The sequence below is a fragment of the Topomyia yanbarensis genome, chromosome 2, assembly GCF_030247195.1.
Source record: "Topomyia yanbarensis strain Yona2022 chromosome 2, ASM3024719v1, whole genome shotgun sequence".
Taxonomy (NCBI): Eukaryota; Metazoa; Arthropoda; class Insecta; order Diptera; family Culicidae; genus Topomyia; species Topomyia yanbarensis.
The window spans coordinates 67664228-67681675 of record NC_080671.1 but is presented as its reverse complement, the minus strand read 5'-3'; the positions used below and the strand labels follow the sequence as shown (position 1 = coordinate 67681675).

General features: G+C 36.1%; 1 protein-coding gene across 7 annotated transcripts in view; it reads right to left on the bottom strand.

Annotated features, from left to right (window-relative positions):
- Positions 1–17448, bottom strand: part of LOC131678296 (paxillin) — a 233699-nt gene that overhangs the window by 96001 nt on the left and 120250 nt on the right. The window contains exon 2 of one of the 7 annotated variants that reach the window (XM_058958351.1): positions 8455–8736. The exons of 4 other annotated variants lie outside the window; for them this stretch is intronic. In XM_058958351.1, coding sequence (XP_058814334.1) covers positions 8455–8509 — 55 coding nt within the window. In that variant the 5' untranslated portion in view covers positions 8510–8736. Of the gene's footprint in view, positions 1–8454; positions 8862–17448 lie in introns of those variants that run through there. 2 more of the 7 variants (XM_058958353.1, XM_058958352.1) reach the window with 2 other exon arrangements.

Below are 17448 nucleotides of genomic sequence, written 5' to 3'. Positions count from 1 at the left end.
GGTAAATGGTGATTGAAAACTCTGTTTTCTTTCAATGAAAAATTAGATTAAATTTTCAAACCATTCTGAAGTCGCATGAAATATTCTCAACACGGTAGTCAGTCTACTTTTCAAGACAAAACCCTATGGTGTTATTCAACTAAGCAAAATCTCGGACAACACGACATTGTATACTGCGTGAAATCTCTCTGCCATCGGGCATTTACCTCTCGACATTTTGCAAAAGGGAAAATACGAATCACGAACGACGTAGCCGTAAAGTCCACCACACCATCGGGGATTGGGAACGTAAACACTCGTAAATCTAAAAGTGGCATTTTATTCCGATTCTCGAACTTCTGCTGATGGATTGGCAGGCTGTGGATTATGCACTAATTTTCGCATTTTAACTGCGACCAATGAAGAAAGTACTGAGGCGATGTGCAAAGTACATTTGTACTTCGCATCCAAATGAGCCTGCTGGGGGTCGAATTTGTTCAAGAGAGTATTTTTATTCGGAATTATTCAGCACTTACAGTTAATTTTTGGAATAATTCATGAGCGAGCACAGAGTTTAATACGTTTGCTGAATGCGCAAAAAAATAAGAAATGGAAGGATACGATTTACAAAGGATGTAGAGGAATTCCACGAAGATCCGCCGGAAAAGCTTTAAAATCGTGACTTCGATTCCGATAAAACTCAACTCGTGTTTCCAAAAAAACTTCTGCGATTCCCATATTTCATACAGCAATACTGTCCGAGAAAGAATTACAGGGTATGAATACTTCTGCACGGAAAAATATGCACTGAAAAAAAAGTTATTAAAAACCAAAATTTTCTAAAATTTTAATCTTTGTCAGCAAAAACCTAAAGTAAAAGAAAACATGTTAAACTGAATCATGAAAAAAGCAAAAAAGAGTTTCTTAAATTTTTTCAAACTTTATGCAACTTGTTATCCAAAATTATAATTTTAATATAACTTCAAATCAAAATGCTTTTAACTAAATTTTTCCTATATTACACGAAAAATACAAATGTAAACCTTAGGGTGTTCATTAAAAAACGGTTTTATTTATATAACTTTTGTAGTTCTCATTTTACACTAAAATAACTGTTGAAAAACTTGGAAAGTATTCGAAGGCTACTACTATTTTCGTTTGAAGGTTATGAGAACTTTTGCATAAAAAATATAACTTTTTCCAATACTATTTATTTCCATTTGGACACTTATTATTAAATAACGTTTCTGTTATATGAAATATCATACTTTGTAGTATACATCACAAAAAATGACTAATGCGATATTTTTTATATTTTGCAATATTCACTAAAAAATGGTTTATTTGCAGTAAAAAGTATATATAGAACTTTCTAACGCAAGAAGCTAGAAGTTCAGTATACGGAAACAAACTATTCTTCTTAAAAATATCTGAAAGGGTTTCTAAAGTCGTCTTAACGAAAAATCAAAACTGAAAACGTTGTATAAATAAAACCATTTTTTAGGAACCTTAATTTTTTGGCAAATATCTTGTAAAATGAAAAGTACAAGACAAACAACTCCAGTGTCTTTGACAAAGTTTTTAAAATTAATTTTTCTTCAATTTTCTTAAAGACTACAAAACTCTATCTCGAACCATTTTAAAGGTATTTTATAGATTTTGATAAATTTTGAACTCCCGATCAGAAATGCATAACAAAAATATTTTAAAACTATATCTCGCGCTGTTACTTGATATAATTTCCCTGTTAATTTCTAACGAAACCAGATTTATAACACAGCTCGCTACAAAATTGATTTCTGTTACAATCTCGTTATTGCATTCTGATCGGCCTCCACTATTTCAAATAAATGAAAAGTATTGTAATCTTTTATATTGTCCACCGTGAAAGAAGTTTAACCCTCCGGCACTCGCGCCAAATTTTGCAACACGAGCACTCGCGCGTTGTACTTTGTACAACACAGATAGTCTTTAGAATACTTCGTGATCCGTATCATTTGGAGCACTACTTTCTTCTGCAAACTTGGGCAGTAGATAATAGCCTTTCGGATGGGCAAATTAACATGATGGAATTCTACCGCCAGGCGGCGCCAGCGAGCATTACTTTTTTCGATCTACTGTATCTAAAGTGTCTGATTTTTCAGCAGATATGTGTCTTCGGCAATGTTATTCTGGTGATCAAAGCCTACGAGGTGATATGCAAAAGAGTTCGATATTCTGCTACTATGTGGCGCTAGTGGCCATACCATTTTTGGCCTACTGTATCTCGAATTCCTTATTTGTTAGCAGGACAGTATCTTCGATATAGTTGCACGAGAGATAAATACCTACGAAGCGAAACACTGAATAGTTTGGGATTCTGCCACTAGGTAGCGCTAGTAAGCATGCATATTCATGATTTCTGCCTCTCAAGATTGCGACTATTTAGAAATATGATAGTATAATTCATGTTATAAGTGAGCTACACTATTTTCGAATCAAATCAGTACGTTGAAGAAATTGAAGCGCAATTGAGCTTGTTTAGCATTTTTCTGTACTTAGGAAGGTGAGTGGTTGATTGGTGTTACAGAAATGGTACACATGAGTTTTACGACTTCCAAATCTTAATTTCTTTGCGTACATATTCCAAAATTGTAAATGAATAAATTAATTTAACTGAGTTATTTTCTTATTTTCGGAATATCATCGATTTATTCTTTCCCTTGGTGATATTCACCATTTTTGGTTTTAGTTCGAAGAAAAAATAGAACAACGACCTTCCAAAAAGACAGGAACTGAGATACAGTGGATCGAAAAAAATACATGCTCAAGTTCACTAGCGCCTCCTAGAGGAAGAATTCCATATTATTCGACGTACCACCTCGAAGGTTTTAATCTCGTGAGCAACTTTGCCGAATGCACTTACTCGCTAAAAAATCAAGAAATTTGAGATATATTAGGTTGAACAACTGACAAGCTCACTAGCGCCGCCTAACGGTAGTTTTCTGAAGCAGCCGTTATACCACCTCATAGGTTTTGATCTGCTTAGTGGCAGATACTGACTTTCTAAAAATGCTAGATCTCTAACATATCCTTAAGATGATTTTCAAAGTTTTTGAAGGCTTCTAGCTCTAGCTTCTATTATTAAAAGGATAGCTTTTCTAAGACACACTAAGAAGCACCCTAAACATTGATTTTAAATTTCTTCTAAAATGAAAAGTATAATAGATAGAATTTACATGTCTTCAGCAAAATTTCTTAAAATTTGTCGTTTTACAACTTCAATAAAGTTATTTTTTTATCTTGGTAAAATTAGAACCACCCTAACGATTGTGTTAACAAAAAGGGGCTCATGAACTACGAAAGCTTTCCCAAAAACCTAATAAGTCCAACTCGTCCTTGCCTCCTGCACATATGGGTCACGAGCGTAAACCCACCATCATTGATATTAGCTTCCTCGCTGATGGGGCTGGCTGTTGATTTGGAAGTGCTGGACGCTTCTCATGTAGTTGCTGTAATGACTTAAACATCAGCCACAAATTTGGCAACCGTTTGTGGTTCAGGTATTGAAGATTCGGGTTGGTTATCCGTACATTCGTGGTCAACCAAGTGTGATGTATTCTCTTCAGTATGCTCCGCGCAAAATTTTCTCTATTGTCTGATAACAGTGATGGTATGTAGAGATCTGCCCTTGTTGAATACATATCGTGGTTTGTGTAATTTTTGTTCAATGTGTTTTGAATTGTTTGGTCAAAAGACCACCGATAGGACAACACATGGCGACATGTATTTCACAATTGGCTCACGGGTAGTCCACGGAGCTAGGTTGTGCAGTCGCACCTCTATTCTGTCATCTTCCATATACACGCAAATCTCAATTTCAACGGTGAAACATTCTTCTTGGCAGTGTTCAATGATATCAGCACTGAACGGCGCAGCTGATAAAACTGAATATAGTGAAGACCCGTTTTTATCAGCCCCTATTTTGTCAGCTTTATGACCCGATTTTTTCAGCCAGCCAGGGTTATGAGAGCAATGTCTACGGATTAAAGAATTTTTAACAGCATTGATTTATTAAAAGAAATAAATAAATATGTTTCGTCATTGTTTGTCAACCTGAAATACACCAAAGGGGCTGATACAAACGGGTTTTCACTGTATAAGCAACCTCCTGTAGATTTAGTTTCATTTCCACCTTCAACGACCTCAGTGTTGGGTTCGAGTAGTGCTTTTTCGACGGCAGGGAAAAAAGTCAATCCATACCAGATGGACAGGCTGCCTGTTGTTTACATGGCTCATTCGTAGTCGTGACTTGAACAAAAGTAGACCGATTAAAAAAATGATTGGATGACTTCTGTCGTGTTTTATGTGCCTTTTTACTTTTGTATAATGTTAGAAACAAGTGAAAAAAATAATAATACCTTACTTCTTTCGTACACTAGTACTTTAATATCAGTTCAGAGATGGATGGGAATCTGTATATGTTGCACGCCTCTATCCCAAAGAATTACGCTCCTTCGGCAAAGCATTCTATAGGTCAAACGTTCTTTCTACCAAATATCATTCAGCCAATTTGGCTAAAGAACTATTCGGTCAAACTATCCGTTTTCCTCGTTTATAAATCATTTTAAATTATTTTGATATACGAATTAAACATATTATGCAAACTAAGCCTGGAATTTTAGTTTTTCCATCAAGTAGTTTCTTATTTTATATATCCCTTGTTATAATTGTGACTTATTTTAATTTCCTTTTCAAAACTTGTGTCTCATCTAAATTTAGTAACACAATCTTTTGTAGTTGAACTCAGAACGATCTGAAATTTGCTGATGAAAATTACGGGAAGGCGGAGTGTGCCTAGCAAAGTTGGTAAATCAATTCTAGAGAAAATTTTCAATAGGACGTAAGTAACAATGAGGGATTCTCTTTGGAGTCTTTCTCTTCTGTTAATTACTCGGTCATTTCAACGTTTACTACTCTACTCTTTGCATAATATTCTAGTAAAAACCGTCGGCTTTCGATATGTACTGGAAAATTAGTGCAAAGTGTTGTAATGACGTCGTAGTAAACGAAAGAGAAAGTAAACAAAGAGAGGCTCTCAATGTTACTTACGTCCTATTGAAAATTGAAAATTGTACGCTGCTCACCTAGGTTCAGCTCATAATCTCGTCATATAGGGTTATATACATAATTGATTCAATCCCGAAAAAATAAGTAATTGGTCTTAAGAATAAAACCTCTTACCGAACAAAAACTAATTCCTTGATTAGTTTCGTCACGAGTGTTACAGGTATTTTATATAGTAAATTTGAAGAATTAGGAGACCACAGCTCCGAAATATTGACATCCTCAGGTGATACTGAAAGAGAAACTAATTTCAATTCAAGCCCTACTCATTCGGTGCAGCGCGGCCATTCAATTATTGACTACAAATTACACTAGTTTACAAATTTTGGGTTAATTTCATGAAGTTAAGAAAAAAATATGTTTTTAAGTCAATTTTGGGTCGCTGAGCATATCATATCCATATCCGGAAATCATATCCATTTTCTTTTTCAAAGAACCGTTTTTGTGATTTTTTGAAAAAGGTGTTTTTGAGCACTTTTTGCAGTGTTTGGTCAATATCTCAGGAACAAATCTTCCGATTAACACAAACGACTCACCATTCGAAAGGTATTGATGTTCCCATTCCTAAAATGTATAACATGTTAGGATAAAATATCAAAAATTTAGGGTTAAGAGCAACCAAAGTCAAAAAAGTAGTGTTTGGTAAAATTACAAACAAACTTCTCACGTGAATTTTAAGCCTAAAATCATGAAAGTCCGACAAAAACTGGTGATGTTATTAGGCACCGAGTGAAAATTGCTCTGTTTTTCACATATCTCTTTTGGTCTTAAATAAGATTACACTAGTTTACAAGAAAAATGAAGTTACGAGAAAAAGTGCTTTCTAGATTAATTTTGGGTCGCTGAATACGAAAATAATACTCTGTTTCTCTTTCAAAGAAGTTCGAGTTTAAAAAAAAGTTTTTCTTGTGCTTCCGCTTTTCAGTTTTTACTCTATTTTTTATCACAGAATTTTTTTTCATATTTTCAGAATCTAATGTGACAGATTTTAAGAATTTTAAGATAATCGCGATAAGCTAAGAAGAAAGGTGTTTCCTCAGTTAATTTTGGATCGCTGAATACGAAAATTAAGCACATTTTTATTTTCAAAGTATCATTTTCAAGATTTCTTTGAAAAAGGTGTTTTTGGGCACTATTTTAGTTATTTGTCAATATCTTGTACAAATAGGATCCAATCGAAACAGTTCGAAAGGTATTGATGTGCCCTTTCCGAAAATGTATAATATGCGTAGATCAAATCTCGACAAACATATGATTACGGCTTAAAAGCCAACTGTCAAAATTCTCTTTGAAAGGAAATTTCAGACAAACTGTTACCCGCCAATCACAGATGTTTATGGTAAACAAAAGAAAAAAGTTTTCTCTTGCATTAACTGATATGAACTGCGTGTAGCCAGTAACGGTTTGTCCGGAATTTCATTTCAAAGAGAATTTGGACAGTTGGCTTTTAAGCCGTAATCGGATGTTTGCCGAGAAATGTACATTTATTATTATTACAATCGACCAAAGTAAAAAAGTCTAATGTTCGACCTTTTTTTTAAAAAAAATGCATACTTCTAGTAATTTTTTATAATAAATCAAGGACAGAAGAAAATTCTTTTAGAATCTAATGAGATAAATAATCTTCTTGCATAAATTTTAATCCAATGGTCACAAAAGTCCAATGAAAAATGTAGATGGTATAAAGCACTGAGTGAAAATTGTAACTTTTTATTTTTCGCACATACTTTCGGCTGAAATAATCTTCTGTACTTGATAGTTATTGTTTGTGCTGGGTACTGTCTTCTCGAGCTTGCATCCACCCATCCTGCGGCATTTGAATGGTTTTGGATATTTTATTGTACAACTAAGTGCTCTTTTTAAAATGTGGAAATATCGTTGGAAAAGTTTTGTTTTGTCTGTGGTGAGTACATATTTTACGAATTAAAGGAATTTTAGCCTTTTGCTTCAACAGGCTTCACAGCAGATTCTCAGTTCACAGAATATTACGCGGCTAGTGCTACGATCCCACTGAGACTCCTTCCCGATAGGTCAAAAAATCATTTAAAAATGAGTAACTTTTTAAAAATGGTCAAATATGCACATTTTGAATTTCCCTAAACTTTGGTCGCTTGCAGCACTAAAAATTTTACATATGATCGACATATATTATATGTTTTTGGAAATGGCATCTCGATACCTTTCAACCTGCATATTGACTAAATTAATTGAATGATTTTGACACGAAATATTGACTAAAAACTACAAAAAGTGCTGAAAAACGAGTTTTTTTTCAGAAAATCACAAAATCGCTTCTTTGAACAAAAAAATGAATATTGTTTTCGTGTTCAGCGACCCAAAATTAGTCTAAAAAATACTTTTTCTTGAAGCTTTACTTTGATGCTCCACATACAACAAATGTATGCTTTTTCGATGAATGAATTTATTCTTCATCTTAACTGAAAGCATTTGATTCTACGAGCAACTTCAGTCAGCTTGAAAGTGACTGAGGGGGGTATTTAAATTGTTAGCTGGTTGCGGAAAATTCACGCAAAAATAAGCATTTGAATGTGCAATTTCATGATCAATACATCCCCTCGAATCTTGAATTCTTTCAATTTTCAAGATCTTTCGATGATTGCATTTTTTTTCAATCCTCAAAATATTTACCGTAAACTCAAATACAAAATTTCGCATCATTGGAACAATGAAAAAAGACTTCATGATACATAAAAATTAAGTTCCTAGAATATTTGTCATGAGTTCATTTTTTCTTTGTACACTATTGTTTAGTGTTAATGTTATGGAATTTTATAACCAAACCCAAATTTTAAACCACAAAAATGTTTTGCTAACCAGACCAAAAAGATTTTCTCGGCTAATGGTTAGAATTTTGCAGGTTCTACCAGATTTAGGTGTACTTTTGTCACTTACTGAGCTATTCTCATTTCAGAAGATTTCCAAGTATTCGTCATTAAAATCAGATATCTGATTAAACCATTGTGTATACTGCCCCAATATACAATCTTTTTGTTCACAGTTTCGTGAAACGTGATTCAATCCTCAACAAACATACATATGGGTTCCATAACGTCGATCTCAACCCATTGTCGCTCGGCACTGCCTCGATTGAACATACTACATTTTTCATGAAAAAGTGTCAAGAGCACCGCCATGACTCACCGTCATTCCCTTATTTTTGTTCGGTGACACGTTATGCCCGAAGCGACCCGACTGGCGCCAACAAATAAATACAATAAAAACTCGACATTTCAAACAAACCGTGTCCATTTAGCTAAAATATAAATTGGTTTCAGCAAGCAAGCAAAAAAAACTGCGCTATTCTTTCTTAATCGGATGTCTCTGACAAAACATCCCACCGGCACTTACTCAGGTAATCCTCGAACGGTTCCGTTTGACTGGGTTTCATGGCTGCCTTTGCCATCTCATGTACGCTTCCTCTCTCGGTTGTTCAGATTCGAAACGAAAATCCCGGCGTTCTGTAAGAAATCGCATCTAACGTGAAAATAGCACAAGGGCAATCTGTGGATCCAAACGTTCGCGTTCAGTGTCTTCTTGTATCACTTATAGTCCCACACTACATTTATCTGTCAATATGCATTCAGAAGCTTAGTCTTAACCCTCCAATTGTCACGTAATGTACCGAGTGCACTATAGGTAAAAATTTTAGCGAAACCTACTTAGAGTTTCGGGCAAAGCTTAACTTCCGTGTAGTTTTAATTAAAGTTTCAAACACTAGCAGAACTACTTAGTATCGGGTAAACAGAACTCTCGCACTGCACGTACCACAATTTTAAACGGTCACGATTATATTGCTAAGAAAATAAGTCAGTCGATTTATCACAGAGTGTATTTTAGTTTTTCGGAGGCAGCAATTGTTCGGTAAGCTTAAAGCTAAAGATGACATTCCTGAGGGCCATAACACCATAATAACCCTTAATTGGAGGGCGCCAAATATTCTCACAGGGTTATATCACACCTGGAACCAACTAAAATCAATTTCAAATATTTGAATTATCAACATATTTATATGTGATACAGATTTAAAATTCAGCACTTCGACGCCAAGAACCTGTATCGATTCACCACGCATTTTTACTGGTGACCTACAGCTACATACTTAATGATGTCATTCTGTGACTGCATCGCAACAGACTTATTTCTAAAGTTCAACAAGTCTCACCCCGGCTGCAATTAGGCATGGCTAGATGGAATTATTGCCACTTCGGAGACAGTTTTTCTTTATTAAGATGTGGCGAATTGTTTTATTGGAGAACGGATGGCAGAATTCTCCGCATTGTTCGTGAACCACAAACAGGCGACAGTTTAGCTCGAGCAGTGAGAGAGAGATAAAATTGCAATAAATTTTATGGCATACTACGAATATTAACCCAGAAAGGGTGTTTGTGTGACTCTTTTTCATTGAGAATATTTGGATATCGATGACGAGTTATATTTTGCATATAAACTGCGACCTACTGAGAAGAAACGGTACACATTTGAGGTACCAAGGGTGGGCACTAGAGTGACAGGAAAAACATTACCCCTATCGACCCATGCCGCAGTCGTTTCCTAGTCCCACCAGGAGTACTTGTTCGTGCGAATCAAGTACTGATACACAACCTTGCGCTGCTAAGCCCCATGCAAAGCTGACTCAGACATAACTTAGTTAAAAGTTTTATAACTTTCTTTAACAAAGTCGGATTCACTAGCAGTCTTCGACAAAGTTGTAGGCAATTAAATTATCTTTCTTATTTTTACTTATAGTGATAATACGATGCATACAGTGCCACCTAGCGCCGAAAATGCGAGGGTTTTCTCCATGTAATTTGTTGAAAAACCCCATACAAACTTCAGTCACCAAAGTCTGGCGGTGTCTAAGCTAGCTAATGGGAAGCAAACAGTGATAATGATATCTCAAACCTGAATGTGCTAAAAATAGATAGCGAGTGAATTCTGCCTGAGAAGGGGCGGTGACGACTGCCTTATAAGAGGCATTTGGGGGTAGAGCGGGTCCATTGGTAGGAATTGGGACTGTGGCGGTGATCATGACACTGTGGGGAAGCTGAGATGGCAGCATCAGAGACTGGGAGATCGTAGGTTCGATTCCTGCTTGAGGACATATCTTTTCTCAGTGTGTCTAATAAATAGGTGAATTTGTCACCGTTTCGGTAGTTCACTCTCAGTCTGTTTTCCGATGGACACTTTCCGAAAAACATAGAACTAATGCTGATTTCAAGTGTTTTATCGTCGACACGTAGATCATCAAGTTCGTGGCTGGCGAGCCATTGTGTATAGATGCAAAGTGTGCTAAGAATGTAATAGAGATATTCGCATTATATTGAACATAACCGGCCATGGAGACAAAGGTTGGAGAAATGAGAAATGCACAATTGCACCACTAGGTGGAGGTTTTTGGAGTGATCCCACTAGAGCTGTAAGCTGTCTGCCTGTCAGAATCACTTACTGCAGTTGCAGACGAAACGGGAAATGTCAGTTACTAAAACTCTCCCTAAGGCCAATGCAGCAGTCCGGGATTCTGATTGTGATATTGAGTGCACAGTTCAGATGTCAGAGCATGTAATGTTCATGATCGCGTAGGAACGAGCGTTTATATGTTCTCGCTTGAGATCGCGGTTATAAATTTATAAGTAAATTTATAAGTTATAAATTTGTCACATTTTAACGACATTCAATTAGCTAGAGATTACTGGGTAGGGAAAGTTATGAAAATTAGAGCCATAGTGTGAAGTATACAGAACGGAAAACGCGAAGAAGTGACAAGGTCATTAGAACAGGCTTAATATCATACGGGCTTAACTTTTGTCTTCTGCTGATAATGGCAGCATAACTACGAATCACTCGAGTTCACAGCATGTTTCCTGGCATAGACAGACTTGTCCATCTTTACCGTGAGAACAGACTCGGCCTACCCTACCACTTCTAGTTTTCCTATCTATATACTTCACATCCTTGCTCTTACTTGAGTACTATGGCTCTAATTTTCATAACTTTCCTTACCCAGTAAACTCTAGCTAATTGAATGTCGTTAAAATGTAAAAAGGAAAATGTGACTAACATAGTCGAAATAAAAAAGGAAAAAAGTTGTAAATTTGTAATCTCACATGAAACCACGTATTCGTAGGTATTAAAAAGTTCACCTAGTTCCTAATAATAGGTACGTTTTCGTGCTTGTGAGATAGGTAGGTTTCCTCGCTGTTGCATATTCTCGTTTGTGACCAGCGTTGTATTATAGCACAAACCTCGAGCATTTGTATGTTAACGGGTTTGATCACGTGAGCTTGTGCATATCGCGTGCATAAATTTGTTTGTATAACTGTGTAGCCGCTTTCATATTCGCGTGGTTTCTTGAATGTTCCAGAGAACCGCAATTTCGAGTGTACGGTTCAGATTTTGAAGGAAGTAAGTTTCCCCATATCAATACAGTATGTGACCAAGGCGCCCTGATTTCTATGGTATTTTTTAGATGAAGAATGAAGGCATGGACCTAGGCTGCTAGGATCAAAGGTAGGGGCTTCCGCACGTCACCAATTAATGATCGTGTGGAAACGGTCGTTGGTATAATCGTATTTGAGACCGAAATTCGTAAGTACTAACATATTGACTTGATTACCGAAGTGTTTCTATGCATGCGCTTAAATAAATTCGTGCTAAATCGTCGTGACTTTTTCATGATAGCAAGATCGTGGGCGTAGGTATGCGTGAATGATCACGTTCATGATCGGGTTTTATATTATCGTGAAAGGTTCGAGCGTTTACATGTTTCTATGTGCGTTGCCTTTTTATCGTGTGAACGTTTGTGTGTCACAACTGCTAGTGCGTTTGTAATTCCGCGTGTACTAATGCATTTCTACAACTATTCCCATATCGTCGCTGATGTGCTATCTCTTGACAAGCGCCATTAAGCACATTTCGAGAAAAAACTAATTTGAGATTGAATATTGTCTTCTTTGAATTGTTTGTACGATTTATAAGTTTGATGCTTCTATCTATTCTGTATTAATTTCTCAAATATTACGAAGTCGCACTCACCCGTGTCATAGGTATGTATTGATGACAGAATTTGTATGACGTGTCATAATCGTGCATGAAATTTTTTTATAGAAAAAAATCATCAATTTTTAGATTTTATTCATATCTTTGGCTTCATTTGGTCCGTAAACAATCGGTGAGATGCATTTTGAAGGAAATGAGTCAGGGAATCTAGAAAAAATAGTTGTTTTTGGTTACAGTGCTGCCAAATATGCTATATTTCCAGTTTAAAACTTAAACTGCATTTTTCTCACAATTCGTGTATTTTTATTTATTGGTACGATGGAATCATTAACATTATAATAAGGATAATATATCCTATTGACACACGAAAAAAATCTCAAATTCATAAATTCATGAAAAAATTACGATTTCGTTAACTAAACGATTTACGAAAATCATGACCAAGTTCCTGAAATTATACAAAATAAACCTCATATTCATGAAACTATTTGCGTTTGCAATAAACTAGTTTTCGCCAAAAATATAAATGGCGATGCATTTGAATGTTAGGTTAAGTTACTGTGATTATTCCCTGGACATGTTTAGTTTTTATTATAATTCTTGTTCATAATTTAGGGATAAAATGTTTTTATAAACTATATCAACTTAAATAGCCGACTGTTAAATGAGAACACTCATGATTTTTTTGGGTGTTTTTTTCAAGCGGTTTTTACGCGGATTTTAAAATTTACGCGGTTTTCATTTACGCGGGTTTAGAAATTCACGCGGTTTTCGATTATGCGGAATTTGAAATTTACACGGTTTTCATTTACGCGGAATCTGAAATTTACGCGGTTTTCATTTACGCGGATTTTGAATTTTACGCGGATTTCATTTACGTGGCTTGTATCCCCCGCATAAAAAGTATGTGAGTGTAAATGATTTCAGGAGGAATTGATAGGAATTTCCTATCGGATTTTTCAGGCAAAATAACGTGATTTATTTCATGATTTCAGGAGGTACTTTGGTATTCTAGTCACGAATTCCGTGTTCGATTTTTCTGGCACAGTAGCGCGATTTATGTTTATGATTTCAGGATATTACTCATGATTTTCGTAATTTGTATGCATGTTATCGTGATAGTTTAGTCTTGAACTTACTATTGAATTTCGCATTTGGAATATGGCTCAACTTCATGATATCATCAGTTTTATCATGATATTCGTAATTTCTCTTCACCTTATTTTAATAAGTTAATTTTTGGTTCGGATTTTTTAACAATGAACTGAACCCTAAAAGTTTGACTTATTCGCGGTATTTTGTTTAGAAAAACTATATCACGAGCACGATTTATGGCTCCACGATGTATTTTTGGCGCTCAGTGCAACTTTTGTTTTCATTTTGGACATGAATAATATTCTAAATTTTACGAAATAGCTTACGTGAAAATTTCATTACCATGTGCAAAGTTGCATGAGATTGAAAATGATTAAAAATAGGTATTTCCCTAATATCACAAGCGAGCAAGATAGATCTTGAATAAAGTACTAGAATTTATGAACAAGTAGACGAATCCATGAATAATATTTTATGATTTTGTACAGTATTTCACGAGTACGAATGATGAAACGGGACTAATGTACTGGGCATCATGAATCAGTTCACGAAACCATGAATTTACGATTTTGTGAACTATTTCACGAGCACGAATATTAAATCGTGACTAATATAAGAGGTATCATGAATTAGTTCACGAGGATTAAATGGATTAATGAATAATATTCGAAGTTTCGTGAAATAGTTCACCAGAAGATATCCACACCATTTAGATTTTGTGAACTAATTTACAGCGATGAAAAATAGATCGCGATCAAAATAAATAAACCATGAATCAATTCTCGTCGTACAGTCAGACACTGAATAATGTTCCTGAAACTGTGAATAAAATCACGAGTCACACTTTAGTTTATGTATAATGCTCAAAAAGTTGTGAACTAGTTCACACACAAAGATTGATTTGGCAATGACTTGGCGGAAACAGTGACTGAAGTACACAAAGCACAAACAAATATCCCCACTAATAAAAGCTTTATGCAGGCGATACTGAAAGGAAATCGACCATAATTATAAAACACAAGATTTTTGTTCATGCTCCTGTTTTCGAAACGAAAAAATGTGATTGTTTCAGAAGTCATGACACTTTATTCACGATTTTTGGAATATTTGTCTCATGTTGTAAAACTACGTAACAACATTCGTTACTATGCTGTTAAAAGTATATCTCAGATCATAACATTTTTTAAATCCATCGAAGGAATCTTTGTAATAATTTGTGTCATTAGTACCTAATGTTATCTAGTTCAAAGAACAAATTTGATATTTAATTATTTTATTCAGATCAAGAACCCGCCGATTTTCCTTTACGCTAGGAATCAGATTGGATACTTGTCGAAGAAAGTCTTCACAACAGAAAGTAACTGTTTATAAATTTTCGTTTCAACTGTTTCATGCTCATCTTCGCTGTAAGAATAGTGATATTTAGAATCAAATCCTAAATAATTATCTAGGATAATCAACACGACAGCTCATTCATCCTAATTACCAGCTACTCAAGATCTCAGCGAAGAACTAAGATCGGTGAAGCTCATCCAACAAATGTTTGCAAGCAGTAAACCCAACCGAAAGTCTGTAATCGTCAGCGAATTCATTAATTTCATTTTACTACGGAAAAATTGGTGGGCGTTTAAAAAACACCAACTCAATTCAAGAACAGAGGAAATTGTAGCAGGTAACGTCACCAAGTCACCACCGCCTGACCAGTTGCTCAGTGGTGGTGGTGGTCAGAACACACGTGGTTAGAGCTACCTTCATAACTCAGACCAGGTAAACTATCGTAGCAAAAGCAATCCCGCAGATGATCTAAAAATAATCCTACAATTAACCAACTCTGCTCGGTACACGGCACGTTCATCCGGTGAAGCGAGCCGTTATTAGTCTGCACTTGCCGCCGGTTCGAGATGAGTCGGAATCGTCATCCGTTTCGCGCCATGGTAGGGTGAATCTGTCGGGGCAAAGCTTTTGGAAAAGTTCGCAATTAGACGTAAACAATATTTTAGAGAATATTGTTTTAATAATATTAAAACGATAAACGAATTACTATATTTTAGATTCAATTTTTAACTGTAATGAGACTAAAAATCGGATAACCAAGAAAAAATATTTCCCGAACAGCTCAACTGAAATTAACAAATTAGAACCACCATAGGACCAGCAAAATTTTCATACCGTCGGGACACCCAGATTTTCAAGGTTGTAGAGCTGTCAGTTTCAACTCACCGACCGGGGCACCATCAATGAACGGAAAAACGCAGTGACTCATGTAGCAAATAAGCAACGCGTGTCCGGCTCTACGCCATGCGCTTGGGATCACAACCGGGGGGCATCGTCCACATACAGCATTATCATCGGTCACGCCTCAACGTTTAGCGGCTGCCGGTTGTAAAACTGATCCTGAAGCAGCATGCGTTAAAACCGACGTTTGTTTCTACAAAATCAACAATAAGCTAATACGAATTAGTTTGTGGGAAAGATGATTGATTTGAAATCGATTTGCGTGTATTGTAGGAGAGACCGGGGCTAGTGGGTGGTGTTTTTAGTTTTCATTTTTTACCGCTTTAATTTAGGTAGATCTTGCAACATAGAAGATTCATCTTACGAATACTAAAGTGCCATCTTGTACTACATTGAGGTGCGCGGGGTTTTTCTATGTAAACTTTCCGATAAATTAAACATTTCCTTTAAAAATTATTTTTCAACCAAACTTAACGATATTACAGTGTGGAGCAGCGTGTTGCGTGTTGAGATTTCATGTTCAAAATCACTTGACTATGATATTATTGTAACCAGTCTTCCCATGAACTTCGATAAGTTTGCAATCGTGTACAAAATTTCGTGCACGCGTTCAACCTCAAACATGCTTTGCTTTTGTGTACAGGTTTGCATCGAACGCCGAACCCAAAAGAACGATGTGCAAACTTAGGTTTAAACACCGTGTACGTACACCGTGTGCATACACAAGAAAGGCATGCACAAAACAAAATGCGTCAACGCTAGTGATGATGAGGGAGAATATGAAAACTAGTGCAAAGATCCTGTACATGGGGTTCGGATGTGCAGACGAACACGTGCACGGTGTTTGGTACGCATTAACGCGTTCGAGTTTGCACACGAAATGTGGGTATAAGATGAGTACAGAACTAGAGCGAACATGTTGTTCGATGTTCATTTGGGAAGACTGATTGTAACCGTTGTAAGTAATTCTGTACTGTTTGTAAATCTGTCATAAAGTTGTAATTGTAGTTTTGCCCTAAAGATGAACACGTAAACCTTCGGAACGTAGACAATAGACAAAATAAAATAGTATTTGCTAAAACCGTGACCAAATGCTATCTCCTTCTCCCAATGTAAGAAGACAACTGTTGTACACATAACCACATAAACCTAATTTGGGAAAAATTGAAAAACTCTCTGATTTTTCGACTAATTTTGATGATCCAAATGTCATTGGACGCAGTATTAAACGTTTATTTTGAATTATCGTTCGAACAACGACGTGCCAGGAAAAATGTAAAACCATATGTATATGCTGCATGAAAAAAAACGCAAGAAAATCTCCTATGTGTCTTACAAAATAAATTTTTAGCATACCGTTGATAGAGTCGCAGCGTACGGTTGGCCGGGTTGGCCCCCGCCAAGGGCGCCAACCTTAGGAGGGTGCTGAAATCCCGATCTGCTTCATATAATAAATGAAGAAACAACGAACGTGCTTGAGTTACACGAAAATTTCAACTGAAAACTTTATCACTTATTCACTCAGTTTCATAGAAATACAATGGGATAGATTTGTGATCATGGGCAATGAAGCAGCCCCTCTCCTTAAAGCTGTAGCAAGAATCGTGGAGTAAGCTAGACCAATTGTAATCTAGAAGACAACCTTACGCCGTTCCGTGAGAATTGAAGCCTACTCGATGCCGGGAAGAGTTTCGCAATATCACAAAGTTGTCGATCATCAACGAGCTCTGCACTAAGTTGAATCTCGGGTTGAATTGTCACATGAGATTTTTGGTGTTCCTGGAAGCGCCGTAAACTGCTTGACTTATTTCATATTTCTAATAGTGTTTTCGTTTTTTCTTGGTGCTACACCGGTGTAGTGCAAAGAAAGAGATAGAATGATTACACCCAAGTTTGAATAAGTGTAGCACCAACTACACCGGTGTAGTGCACTGTCAAAAACGAAAATGCCATAAGACCAAGAACTATTTACTTCGGTGTTGTGTCAGTTGGCTCGAGCTGGCATAAATGGTGGCC